This window comes from Labrus mixtus, chromosome 1 (assembly GCF_963584025.1).
Source record: "Labrus mixtus chromosome 1, fLabMix1.1, whole genome shotgun sequence".
Taxonomy (NCBI): domain Eukaryota; kingdom Metazoa; phylum Chordata; class Actinopteri; order Labriformes; family Labridae; genus Labrus; species Labrus mixtus.
Genome location: NC_083612.1, coordinates 20,176,637 through 20,190,375, shown reverse-complemented (window position 1 = coordinate 20,190,375; position 13,739 = coordinate 20,176,637). Strand labels below are relative to the sequence as shown.

At 37.4% G+C, this 13,739-nt stretch overlaps 1 protein-coding gene across 4 annotated transcripts; it reads left to right on the top strand.

Annotated features, from left to right (window-relative positions):
• The first annotated feature begins 1,208 nt into the window (after positions 1-1,208).
• calca (calcitonin/calcitonin-related polypeptide, alpha) lies at positions 1,209-9,894 on the top strand. Of its 4 annotated transcripts, none has more exons than XM_061037440.1 (4): positions 1,209-1,579; positions 8,132-8,223; positions 8,320-8,445; positions 9,729-9,894. In XM_061037440.1, exons 1-4 carry the CDS (start codon positions 1,559-1,561, stop codon positions 9,889-9,891), a joined length of 402 nt encoding a protein of 133 aa, XP_060893423.1. In that variant the 5' UTR covers positions 1,209-1,558; the 3' UTR covers positions 9,892-9,894. The 4 variants fall into 4 exon arrangements, with proteins under 4 accessions (XP_060893423.1, XP_060893415.1, XP_060893432.1 ...); XM_061037432.1 differs by lacking the exon at positions 9,729-9,894 and adding an exon at positions 9,040-9,626 and having other exon boundaries at positions 1,430-1,579; XM_061037449.1 differs by lacking the exons at positions 1,209-1,579; positions 9,729-9,894 and adding exons at positions 7,580-7,710; positions 9,040-9,626.
• The last annotated feature ends 3,845 nt before the right edge of the window (positions 9,895-13,739 follow it).

Below are 13,739 nucleotides of genomic sequence, written 5' to 3'. Positions count from 1 at the left end.
ATTTAAGCAGAAGTGTTAATCAAGCCAACTCTTTCACTCAAGTTGCACATATTACTTATGAAGCTGGCTTTAGTGCAAATGGATGGACTCTCAACAACGTTTCTGGATAAAGCTGCTTAAACACTGTTCATATAGGCAACTCAGATTCATGGCTGCATGCCATTTAATCTAATGTTTAATGTATTGCATAAGCCTTTACGTTGGAGCTCAACAAGTATTTCTAGGAAGCAGATCAAGGCTAAATTAAATTTAAGTTGACGTGCACAATGCATATATCAGAACCGTATTAGTTTAGAATTCAGGGAATGGAGGACAGATTGAAATATATAGGATAAGGAGGAATAACACAACGGCAACGACTTCTGAGAAGGTCAGCAAAGTCATGAAGTTACAGACGTTCAGTAGCCTTAGAGCCAGACACATCTGGGAGCAAAGGTTGTATTCGATCTGGATTCCTTCTGGTACAAACAGATTTTAATTCCACCCAATTTTCTTCAGGCTAATCACAATAGTGAAATCATACGGAGCAGAATTCATGGAGTGATGAACAGTTAAAGGGGTACAACACAATGCAGACATTTTGTAAACAATCAAGATAGCTGACAATGGTCTGAATATGCTTGCATAATAGTATTTAATTAACTGGGTGGTAGTTCACCAGTTTGAGTAAAACTGTTTAGTGGTTGCCCCTATATCAAGTGCACCCTCTTCCGTCAACACCCACAGGCAGCATTTGCTCGGAGAGCACAGCCAGACAGCTGGAGTGCAGAGACAAAGGAATTCCCGCGTTAATTTTACAGATTCACTCGCGACAGCGTGAGATAACACGATGTATGTGATTTGTGTCATTGTTTTGAACAGTCAAAACGGAGTGTTATATTCTGACAATAAACTGGATGATTTAATGACGTTTCGGTGTCTGACTTCTTGCCCTCTCGGTCGTTGCTGTTGTAAATTGATGCTCCATGCATCAAAAAGAGAAGCCCTGCATATCTGCTATGGAGCTGAGACGCAGCACAGCGGAGCTAGTGGAAGCACGCACATTGAATAAAGTAAAAACCTATCAATTCTGCTGCTGTTACTGAGCGGAGACAGAGCAAACATGCATCTGGTGGAATTTAGACTTAACTTGGAGCTAATCCAAGGCAAGCCTTAGTCGGTCCTAACTACAAGCTTTGTCAAAAAGGAAAGTTTTAAGCCTACTCTTAAAGCTCCAGTGGCATGCTGTTGATCACTTCTTCTGACACCTACCCTACAGCTGCAGTTTCAGGCATTTATAATCACAATAAAAAAGAAATCTGTGTTCCCTCTGATGGTCTTGTTTTGCTTTGCAGACCTTTAAGGAGGAGCTATAAATCCTCACAGCAGCTTTAAAATATGAGAGGGAGGGTGCCTGCCTCCCTGATCCTTACTGCTTACGGCTTGAAAAAGACAGTGAACTGGTGTGGATGTTAGACAGCATGTGATCCCAGTATCATGTAATGACTCCACCCACAATACTACTGCAGGAAAGGACTGTCAGCATACTGCACAGGAAGTGTTTAAGGAGCTACTCATCATGTTGCCGCTTGCTGTGAAGGTAGATATACAACAAGCCATCACTGGGATCCCAAAGGTTCCAAAAATGTGATTTTACTGAAAGAAACTTATCAGAAAAATTATGCTTTCAGATAATTTAATTCTATTGCTTTGACAATTTCAAATTAATGTACTAACTGGCATCTGACTACACTGGAAAACAAACTGAACATGCACATTGCAGTTATGTTCGGTGAGTAAAAAAGTCTAAAATCTGTGATGGATCATTGACAAAAACATTTTGAAATGTACTTTTTGTATAGTTCTTACTTCTACTATTAAACAATGTAGTTGTTTTCTCATGCCTACTTTTTTCTTACTTTTACATTATTAACATCATGTTTCATTAAATGTCTAATTTATACACACTGGAGAAGAAAGGGAAGGTCTGCACACTGTTCAGCTCTCAATCAGCAACTTTATTAAGGGCAACTTTTTGATCCAAAGGATCTTCTTGAAGAATCTTCTGGAGTTTATACTTTTTGTTTGTCCTGCACCTGTATGCAAGTTGATTGGATGTGCTCACACAAGTCTTTTTTCTAAAACACATAACTACCGTTAGAAAATGTATTAATGGCCATTTTGTATAATAGATCAGAGGTCATTACTGCATTTTATGGACAGAAATCTTTAAAAAGTATGCATCAATCCCCAAATAAATCCTGAAAATAGTTACCTAGTTAAAAAGCCCTGGTAAAGACTATTTGTGTGTTACTCCTGCAAATAAACTTTGCCCTAGTAAGTTGGTGCAGGTTCCTTCACCTCAACATGTTAAAGGTTAGGTCATGCACGACAGTCAGAGGTTAAAGGTTGCGGTGCGCACCACATTCCAGACCTGCAAAGTTGGGTGATATTTTTCAAGCTTGTAACCAAAAAACCTGAACTGGTCCACACAGTGCAAGATTGTGGATATTTAATCAACACATAAGACCTTGGACTGGGAAATGGTGGAAATCCAAAAACACACTTAAGAAGACCATTTTATTTATAGACTATTTGCACGTTAGTCATATTTATTTCCTGATTAATTTATTTCCTACATTTTTTTCTGCATGGTAGACAGAACTGGAGAAAAGAAATGCTTGCAGAAAGTAATCAAGGTTATTAATATGATCTCATCAAAGGGATTTTAAATAAACAATTAGCACTTTTGTAAAGCATTGCTCTCCACTCTGCTGTGTGATCAGTTCATCATGACTCACTCCTCATTAGACATAACGTTGTTTAGTCAGCCGGTCCTTCCTGCTGAGGCAGCTGGTAAGCATTCTTTTCTCAGATGCCTTGAATGGCCTTTACAGACCTCTCCCAATAGTTCAGATTTGTCAGGACTACCTCATGAGGACGTTCTTGCAAATTACTTATTTGCTTCCAGCCAGATCCCCAGACTCAAAAAGTTTTCTGGAATCACTTAACACATCAGTCAGCTGGAATCAAACAAACATGTTCTCACTGCTGTATCATCTGGTTGGGTTCATCAAAATACCAGCAACACCAGTGTCCAGGTGCTTATTGGGGACCATATTTTGTAATTGCATAGACTCAGGAAAACTTACCCAGAGTGATTTAAAGTGTTTTAAATGTGCTATATCAATACAGTTGTTATCATTTTTATTTGTTAAAATATTTGATACCATCATAATTAAAATTACTGGGAAATTTAAAGGAAGAGTGAAACTTTTTTTAATTCTACAACTGAGGATGCTGTGCAATGCTACAGGATGTACAGTTGTTAAATGAGAGTGAGTAGCAAATGTTAAAATATAAAAACTAACCACAAAAGGGATATCATTTGGAAATTGTACGTGTTAAAACAGCATTGTGATGGAATTAGCTGTTTGTTGAGGGTATAATTATTCTGAGATTTGGTCTGGTGTGCAAAGTAATTAATCTTATCTGGAAATATTTAAATTGTCATGTGAATGACATCTTTGAATTGGGTTCATATGCCCTGGGGTAGGACACTGTAATATGGTTTTACATCTTTTTTTAAATGTCACAAAGTTTATAAATCAAGTTACGGTTAAAAGTCAAACTGAACAGTTTTATTTCCATTTAGTTCTGAAAAGAGCTTTCCATAGATAAAAATGAAACCCTTACAATGGGACCGTAAAGAGGGGCAGCTGATTCACAGCATCAAAAAGGAACCAGGTGAATTGCTTTGGAGTTTTTTTTTCATGTCCAGCTGGTGTTCGGAACTAGGATAGACTCGAAACATGTGTAACAGATTCATCTGGGTTGGGAACGCTTAAGGATACCAGAGGAACAGCTGGAAAGAATAAAGCTGGGTAAAGAGAAGTCTTCTCCTTATGTTCGACTCCTTTGCTTCTTTGTAAAGGTGTATAGGGTATATACAGATACAGAGTATCTTTGCTTAGCCCTGCTGCCACTGCTTTTGCTCAAGATAAGCTAAAGAAAATGGGTGAAAAAAACCAATGTTGACTTTTGGAGCTCAACTTATACTTGGGCATGAAAAAAGGCTTTAAAGGCCTCTGCTTCCCATCTATCATTAAAGGACATCTCTTCTTTTGGATTTTTCTTGCAAATCCCTTTAATTGTCAACAGATGAATCACCAGGGTAAAATTAACTTATTCAGCAAAGGATGGGTTGGTAGAAGGAAGATGTTTAATAATCATTAATTTGTATTTACTTTTTTGCAACATTGTCCAGAAAGGCCTCATACCACCAAAATACTATACCTGTAACACTAAAATTATAGAAACAATAGATATAAACCTATAAATGGCATAGTGCTTTATACATTCTTTTGCATGATTGGCCAACACTATCCTAGGTGATCAATGTAAATGCTTTCATGCAGCTATGGTATACATGGTAGATCAGCATCAGTCTTAACATTAAGAGCTCATTTGAAGAGTGTTCTTCCTGTTGTGCTATAATGTGGACTATGTGCATGTTTGATTGGGTGGGTCCCTTGACTACTGTCGTTCTACAGTAAATTATTTACCATCCGGATGACTGGAATTATAATGTGTACGGGGAAATGTAATTATCGACCTTCCCTGGAAATACTAATGCTGTCCAGAACTTTTTTTTTGCAAACAACATAATGGCTTTTGCAGGAAGATCAAGAGGTCTTGTAATCCTTCTGCATCCATTGGCCAGGTGTTTAAATGTTAGCTTAGGATGGTCACCTTTCTAATGGAGAGCAGCAAGTGTAAGTCCTTTTGCTAATGGATACTTGACCTCATGCTGATAACTCCAGGAGCCTCATTTGTTAAATGGTGTTCTTTTTGAGTCGTAAGACACATTTGTTTTAGTTACTTCATGTTCATACAGTAGGTTAACTACACAGTACAGCATTTCTGTTTGTATTCTCCACTACCCATGGCTGCCAGCTGTATTTTATTGTGTTGGTGAAGTTGAAGATAATTTCCCACTTTCCAAGTTTACTTAGATAGAAATAAATGTTGCCTCTTGTTTATTTCCACATTGTACAGAGGCTATATTCCTCTTTGCAGCTCTGTGCGCTACAATCCGACCTTAGCCTTTGGCTGCATGTCGTCCCCCACTCTCTCCTCCCAGCACTTGTGCACTACATTTTAAACCTTCAAAATATTTTTATGGGTGGGGGATCTTTAACTGTAAGAATGGAAATTTCTAGATGATCTGTGACCGAAAGACAATGATTTCAAACTCGTAGTTTGTGGGTACACTGTATCTTTGTAACACGATTGGACGATTGTAAAATCTGTGTTTCTCACTGTCATGCTCGCAAGTGAATTCCTGTGGAATTGTGTCAAATCTGTTTCATGGCTCTAAATGAATCTGCTTTTGTTGAGGTGAGTTGAGTGGCCATGCTAAAGTGTTCATGCAGAACAGGTAGCACAACCCTAATTTTGTACTTTTTTTGCTTGAAACTCCAAGTATCGTTCTGCTTCTTTCCCCATGCTCTCACACCAAATTTCACACAAAAAGGAGGCCTTTATTCTGAAAAGTAAAATTCTCTAGGTTCCTCTCTTTATATAAGTCCTGCTCACCTTATAATTTTGTATAATGTCAAAAACATATTTAAGGTTCCCCTCTGAAAGTGCTAATGGCCTCAAACACAACCCTGGAGAATTAAAATCATACAAAGGACTGATGTACACTAATGTTGCTTTGCTCTTAAACACCAAATGCTTTTGTGTTATAACTTTAAAACAACCCCACTGTGAGATCATTCCAGCTGATGTTCAATTCATGCTGCTAAATTAAATAAAGTAAGGTGGCGATATGGGACAGCTTTGAAGGAAATACTCTTTGGGGGTTTTTGAGTTTCTGCCAAGAACGGCCCTGCTTCTGTTTGGGTGAAGAAACATTCACACTGACTCAGCTGAGGCTGTCATTGATGAGCAATGCAGTGAGCATAACGTTGCCCTCTCCGTCATGAATGCTCTCCTGTGTTGTAATTAATTTTCCAGGCCAATTCACGCCTAACATTAGGGAATGTGAACAGTGTGAGTTAATTGCAATCTTGACAATAAACTTTTCCCCCTTGGAATGCAATGTCTCTGCATCAACTGATGTCCCTGCTCAGAGCATGCAGGGGTGAATTGGGGCTTGGGAGCAACTTGGGTCCAAAAGTGTGGAAGGACCTACTTCTATGCAGACTAGTATGAGATGGATCTTTAATTGCCTATATGGTTCTTGTAATTGAAGGAGAGACATCCTTCATATCAGAGTAAGAAAGATTGTTTACATGAGCTATAGTTTAAATATTGAGAAAATAACTTAATTTGTTCAATTGTAAGCACTTTAATCTCTTCTGATATGTAATATATAGTTTTCTTTCTCTTGACATACAGTATGAGCTCTCCATGGTTGATGTCAAATGAGAAGCTGTTACCTCAAAAGTCAAACATACAAACTACATGTTTCTTAGCAAAGTACCCAAGCACCCTCTAAAGTCTTTAGTTCATCAAACTGAGATTTTGTTCAACTAATTCAGTTACTGAAGATCTGCTCAACAGCTCTAAAAAGGCTCATCCACACTAACGAGTTTACTTCTTACGCACAAACTAACTGGGAGGCTGGATGCTTTATAATACATCATCCAATATTGTTACATAAGGGGTAATTAGAAGATGGCCAGAGACCAACAGCCCAGTAATTAGCTCAGAGCGACCGGATGGACACTACAGAAATCGGAGGTAAGGTTTAGATTATCCATGGAAAGGATTCGATCTGAAGCTCTTCCTTCAGAGCAAAGGCATTATTTTATCCAGACAAATAGGAACTTCATCTTTTTTTTTGGCACTTAATAAAACAGTCCAAAGATGTCCAGCCCTAATGACAAGTTAGAGACTAAAACTGCAATGACACACTTTTAAAGAGCACATTGGATTGGTGCAATGTTACATTGAAACATAAGCAGGTACAGCAGCAGAATACAACTAGAACCATACAATCTCTGCGCACGATGCTAAATAGATTTACATGTTCTGTTTTTGGTGGCTTTAGATTTTGTTCAGGGTATTTCAAACAAAAGCCTGTTCGTGAATGCTGTTGATTTGAGTTATTTTGCACATTTTTTTTGAAGTCTCTCTTTGTGGAACAGCTGTTTCCTTTTTAAAGAGAACTTTGCTGTCACTACACATTTGACCCTGTAAACCTTTGCTAGCCGATAATACATCTTGACTGAATAGTTTCAACAAGGGCCTAAATAACCATTTGAGTTCAGTTGCAGCTTCAAGCTCACCTCACTGTCGTGATTGCTAAATGGTAATATATTTTTTCAGTCAATTCGATTAATAGAAGTATACTGCAGAAGTATCAGGCCCCCTGTCTCTCATTTGCTCTGTGGGTCTGATGAATCTTTACTGTTTATTTTAAAGTCCCACAAAAGCTTGTTGAAGGATGGCAGTACTGTAAATTTAGCTTGGAACGGATTCAGTACATTGATGTCATTTGTGTACCGCTTCTTTTATTGGCTTGCTGTTAGTGACGTGGGACTTCTGATTGGCTAACAACTGGATGTAAAATGCTTGACTGGCCAATAGAGGATGATTAAGTTCTCGCACAGACACCCATGGGGAACATATATAAAACCCTGCACTGTGGGGAGTGTTCAGCAGATTCACAAGTGAGTCTTACACTAAATTCTTCCTTACCAGAGGATCTGAAATCTTGAGGTGAGTTTGGCTAAACATTTTAATTTTTTGCTAAGAGTATGTGGTCGCAGTCAAATACAAGATATAAACAATTGTGCATTTATTTTTAGGAGGTGAGGACTGAGTGAACTTGAAACCTCACTGTACTAATAGAAAGTTGTTTCTAACAAGTGGCATTATGGCATTGCACGCACAGGCTGCTCCTGATTCTGCTAATGGACAGAGCTGCTGTTATATTTGCAGGCAATGCTTTAAGTATCCCTATAAGTCTTTGATCAGCCTCTGCAAGTTCAGCAGCACTAACAGAGAGGCAGCAGGGAAGAGAGGGTCAGATAGAAGGAGGATTTATATAGCTGTGAATGCATGCAGTGGAAAAAATAACATGCTTAATTGAGAAATGTTTCTTCCTTGTATCAGATTTTTTCCCCCTTGTTTTCCACAGGAGAGCAGGAAAATGCTAAAACTCTGGACTCTCCTTCTCGCCTATGCACTGATGGTTTGTCAGATGTATGTCTCACAGGCAGCTCCCTCCAGGTAAATGTTGTTGAGGCATTATTTTGAAAAAGAAGGAAACACAAATGCTTCAAAACTATGCCTTGAAACCCTATCCCTGTTAATATTTTGAACTAGTAAGGAGTTGGTATCAGATGGAGTCACACTATCCGACGATGATGCACAAAAGCTACTCAGAGCTATGAAGGAGTTCATGCAGATTACCTCAGATGAGCAAGACCAGCAAGCAGCTGATGGAAACAGGTATGGCTTAAGACATTCATTCTAGTATATTTAACCTGAAAATAATAATGTTGAAGTTATTGTACTGTAAAGGGTTGTGCTATCTATCTATCTATCTATCTATCTATCTATCTATCTACCGCATCAACACTTAGACACAATATAACCACGTGTTTTTATAAGCCCAAACAGCTCCATCTTTGCTGTTTTGCTAAATAATTAAGGTATATATAATGAAGTTAGTTTACTCTCCGTCATAATCTCCATATGCATGGATCAGCAGTTATCCATTCATTCATTCATTCATTTTTTATTTTCATGTTAAAACTGAAGAGAGCATGATATTATAAACACGAAGAACAAGCATGATACATTTTGATAGAAAATTTGGCAGAATATAATAGCACGATAACTCAAGAACACGTTTTTGGTGAATGAGATGTCTTCATATGCCTGTTTGGTCTGTTAGCATGCATTTGAATTGGATTCTTATCACAGCTTTTCTGTAGACACGTGACAATTCAGAGAAACAACATGCACGTCATTTATAATATTCATCTGCATGCCACAGTTACTGTAAGCCTGTTTCTGCATGTTTGTCTCTGTCTCTAACAGCCTGGATAGACCCGTGTCTAAGCGCTGCACTGGCTTAAGCACATGTGTGCTGGGCAAACTCTCCCAGGATATTCACAAACTACAAACCTATCCCCGCACAGATGTGGGAGCAGGGACGCCTGGCAAGAAGCGAAGTTTATCCGAGCTATATGAGCAACTCAAACAACTGAATCCCTGAGTTTTCAGCCCATCTATTCTTCTTTCTGTCTGTGTGAACTTTTGCTTGTTCATCCAGCTCTATTCATTCACAAGAATGCTGATGCATTAGGATCCTGCATTATTTTCCTCTGGCAGGCAGTAGATTTATGACAAACTTAAAAAACTTTGGATCAACCACAAAAGCTGCGTTTCTCTGGCAACTTTCTTAATTATAATAAAACATAGGAACAGCTAAAAACCTTTCTGATATTGACTTGTCTCATCAATGTAATAATGTGCCTCTTATAATAAATGAATATTTTACAATTGAGCTGTAATTAATCCTTTCAAGATTGACAACAGATAAAAATCACTGACTATGCAAATGAAAGGAGAAAGGGGTAAGCATGGCCGTAAATGTCTATACACATACAATGAATGGAATTTTACCCTCCACATATCTCCATTATGTTCCATATGTTGTTTAAATTCTAATGTCTGATCTGATCTTTAGTATCATATAAAAATGTGTTCATTATCTTTCTTACAAGTAATGCAACAGTGCAGAAGCGGGCATGCAACACAGCCACCTGTGTAACCCACCGATTGGCTGACTTCCTTAGTCGGTCAGGAGGGCTTGGACACGCCAACTTCGTTCCCACCAACGTAGGAGCTCAGGCGTTTGGCAGAAGAAAGCGGCGTGGCCCTGTGTGAGAACAAGAAGAGATCAAATGTATGTTATTACTGGAAACATATGCATCACAACATCATCATTATTATTATTTTTTTAACCAATGTGAGATTTACAGTTAGCAGACAGGCTTCTTGAATGAATTTAAACTTTAACAGTTTCAGCATGAAAAAACACAAAATGATGTGACGTTTTGTTCATTTGATACATAATTAATGGTATGGAAAGGTATGAACCACATTCTGATAAAACTTGATTTGCCTACAGGCACAAATAGGAAGCTTTACTGACTGCATCAACTGTCGTCTCTTTGGCTCTCCAGGTCAAGTGCCTCATTCCCGTGAGAAACTGCATCATCATCAGTCACTTGGAAACAGAGCATTCATTCTTCAGAAACATGGACTGATCTCTCGCTTTCAGATGACCACAAGAATATTGTCTGTATTCAAATGTTAGTCTGTGCTTTGATATAGAGAAATAGCTCTTATTGGTGTTATTGTCACCCTGGAAAAGTATTTGAGACGAGAATTTCCTTTACTAAGAGGGATAGATAGCTTTCTCTGTGTTGGCCTGATCCTAAACTGTACTTCTGACCTGTATCTGCAGTGCAGTGTGTAGAACTGGAAGCCATACTGTACATCTGCACTGACAACAAACCCTTCAACAACTATGGCTGTCTTGTTTCTTGCTGTTAAGCACATCATTACATTTCACTCCAGTGCAAAATGCAAGTGTGAAAATGTACTAATGATTCTTCATATTGTAAAAATTGTGAACTGTTAGAGGAATAAATTGTATTTTAGCTACAAGAAGTGTTTCTGCCTCACTGTATTTTTGTTCGATTGGATGATATAAGCTATAAGCCATAGTGAGCACTCAAATGCATTCTTCCTCTATTCACATAATGGTGAGTGACACACAAAGTATTGGGTTGGAAAATCAAACCATGTTCACATTATCGTTTTCATGGGAAAGTAAAGGACACAATACATTTGCCTTTCATACTTAATTGGACCTCCTCCAAACTTGATGAAATATTTCTTAGTAATACACTAATAAACTGGTAATTTATGACTTTTGGGAAACAATAGACATTTTATACTATCAAATGTATGTTTGAATGAGGGGCTGTATAGTTTTGGAATGCTAATTAAACAATTAACAAAGGGGTGAACTAACCAAGTAGATACCTATTTAGCTTGGAATATGGACAGCCAATTCTAGACGGACAATAAAGCTGATGATAATAATAATAGAAGTGGAAAAAATTAATAATTTCATGTAAAAATTGTTATTCTTATCTTATGAGATTTTAAATACAATTATAACTTCAAAAATCTTTTTATTTTTGGCAAATCAGTCACTCCCTGCTAAGTGCTAAGGCTAGCTCTTTAACTCAGTAGAATGCCAAATGGGGCAGCAAATAGATTTAACTGACTAGAGTAGATCCTATAGTATGTAGCCTACTAATTCAAAAATAGATTTAGAGTCCATGGATCCATGAATCCCGAATTTTGTTTTGAATCGAAAATAGATTCTGAATCGAATCGTGACTCCAAGAAACAAAATCGAATGGAATGCTGAGACACACAAAGATTCCCAGCCCTCAACAATACCTATGAAAAGATTTTGGGATGATGTTGTCAGATTAACAATGAACAGAAAATATGCTTTCTTCTTCCTTGTTAAAACATAGGTCTTTTATTTCAGATAATTCAATCCAATAAAAATCCTTAAATAGTACAGAGTTTAGATTTTTATTGCAATAGCAGCTAATGTAATCTCATAATGCAGCTCGAGATAATATATAAACCTCTCCCAATCTCAATTTTAAGAGGGCTACAGAAGTCTGGAAAACTCTGAAAAAACACACATAGGGTGAATTAGCCAAATGTGGGACACCTAAGCTCAAGTGGGTGTAGGTCTTCCTACAACAAATGAAAGTCAATAAAACTAAGGGTTAACACAAGTTGTGATGTCATGTGATCAAAATAACAGGACTTCTCAAATGTCCAACCATAGATTAGAATGATACAAGCTTCAAAAAGGAAGTCTACAACATGAAGACCACCCAAAGGTCAGGGACATACTGTTTAGACAAACTTAATGTTAAAGATATACATAAAACAATCCTATTTTTTTTTTTTATCTGGATGTTTTTATGATATGCTTGTTCATCAAACAATACTATGTTGTAAATAAACTCTATATTTGTTATTTTTAATTAAAATTTCCTTTGTGACTTGCCTAACGTGGGACAGTTTTGTTACGGACGGTTGGAAAACAAGGGAGGTGGACCCAAGTGCAGAAACCAAAAATATTTAATCAAACAAAAAAGCCAAAGGCAACAAAAAACACTGGGATCAAAAACAAGGAGCCACAGAGGAGCACGAGCAAAACTGACATTCCAAAAACATACAACGAACTGACACAGAAGGGAAGAAACACAGAGACTAAATAGACACAGGGGTAATCAAACACAGGTGAGACTAATGACACAGGTGAAGACAATGAGGGCAATCACACTGGAGGGAAACACACAGAGGAAGGAATGGACACAACACTGAGGACAACTACAAAATAAAATACATGAAACACTGAAGACACACAGAACTCAAGAATGAAACAAAACACACTAGAACATAAAGAAACACTAGGATATGAAGTTACAAAAATAACACATGAAACACTAACCTAGAAAACACACAAGGGAAACAACACCATCAGACAAGAATGAAAACTAAAAACAACAAGAAAACCTAAACTCTGAAAATAAGAAATCAAATCATGACATGTTTTTTGCATTCAAATATGCCTGTTATGATTGTATGCATTTCCTGTTTAGTGGAGCTACTCCCCATTTGTTGACTTATTGGTCGTTTTTTCCATGGTGAATGATATTTTTTTAAGAAACCTTAGTACATCTCTGGTAAAGATATGATTAAATAAGTTATGTTGCATATTTCTCTGTGGAAAAACACAGTTTTAAAGATTTGTCGATCAATTAATCAATTAGTCAACAAAATAGTATTGGTGTTAGTTGGCTAAGAATTTCTTTTGTTCAGGACAGACGTATGAAATAGAAAACATTTTAACATTTTAACATTGTAACATTGCATTTCTTTAAATAAATTAATTCATAACATGTTCATTACATTCTGCTTTCTCTGCATGTCAGATATGGTGATATAATAGCCTATTGTCTTTCTACAAAATGCATCAAAACTATTATTGTCATTTTCTAGTGTTTGTAACACCATTAACATTGTGATTGGTTAAATTACAGAATATGGTATTGCACATTTTAGACTTGAGTGTGACAGGTTTTTATACCTGAATTAATGTGATTCAGGCCTTTTAACATAGACTTTTCAGTGTCTCACATTTAGAACAGCACTGTCCCACATTAGGAAATGCAGATTGTGCGAAACAATTTGGCACTAAGACTACTGATATGTCTACTATTTCTTTAATGAGTATGATAACTGGATTCTTTTTTTTTGGTTTGATTAGGGGACATCCTGGGGATTTCAGAGTGGTACTGGGTGTGGATTTAATGTATAGCTTCATGTTGCAATACATCCCAGAAGTCTAAAATGCAAAAATTGTCCCACATTAGGCTAATTTGTCAGTCCTCACCATCACCTGGCTGCCCTCACACAGCTCTCTCTGGTGTAGTTTTAATTATTCAACATTTGTTTAATCTAAAGAAGTCACTCACTTTTCGATAACGAAGTAAAAGTAGGCTCCTGACAAGAGGAAACAAAAACACTGGTAGAGAACAGAAATTGTTGAAATTTCCCTTTAACCCTTTTGGAGGCTGGGTAAGAGAGGGGGCGGGACTACATCTCATCTTCCGCGCGAATTTACA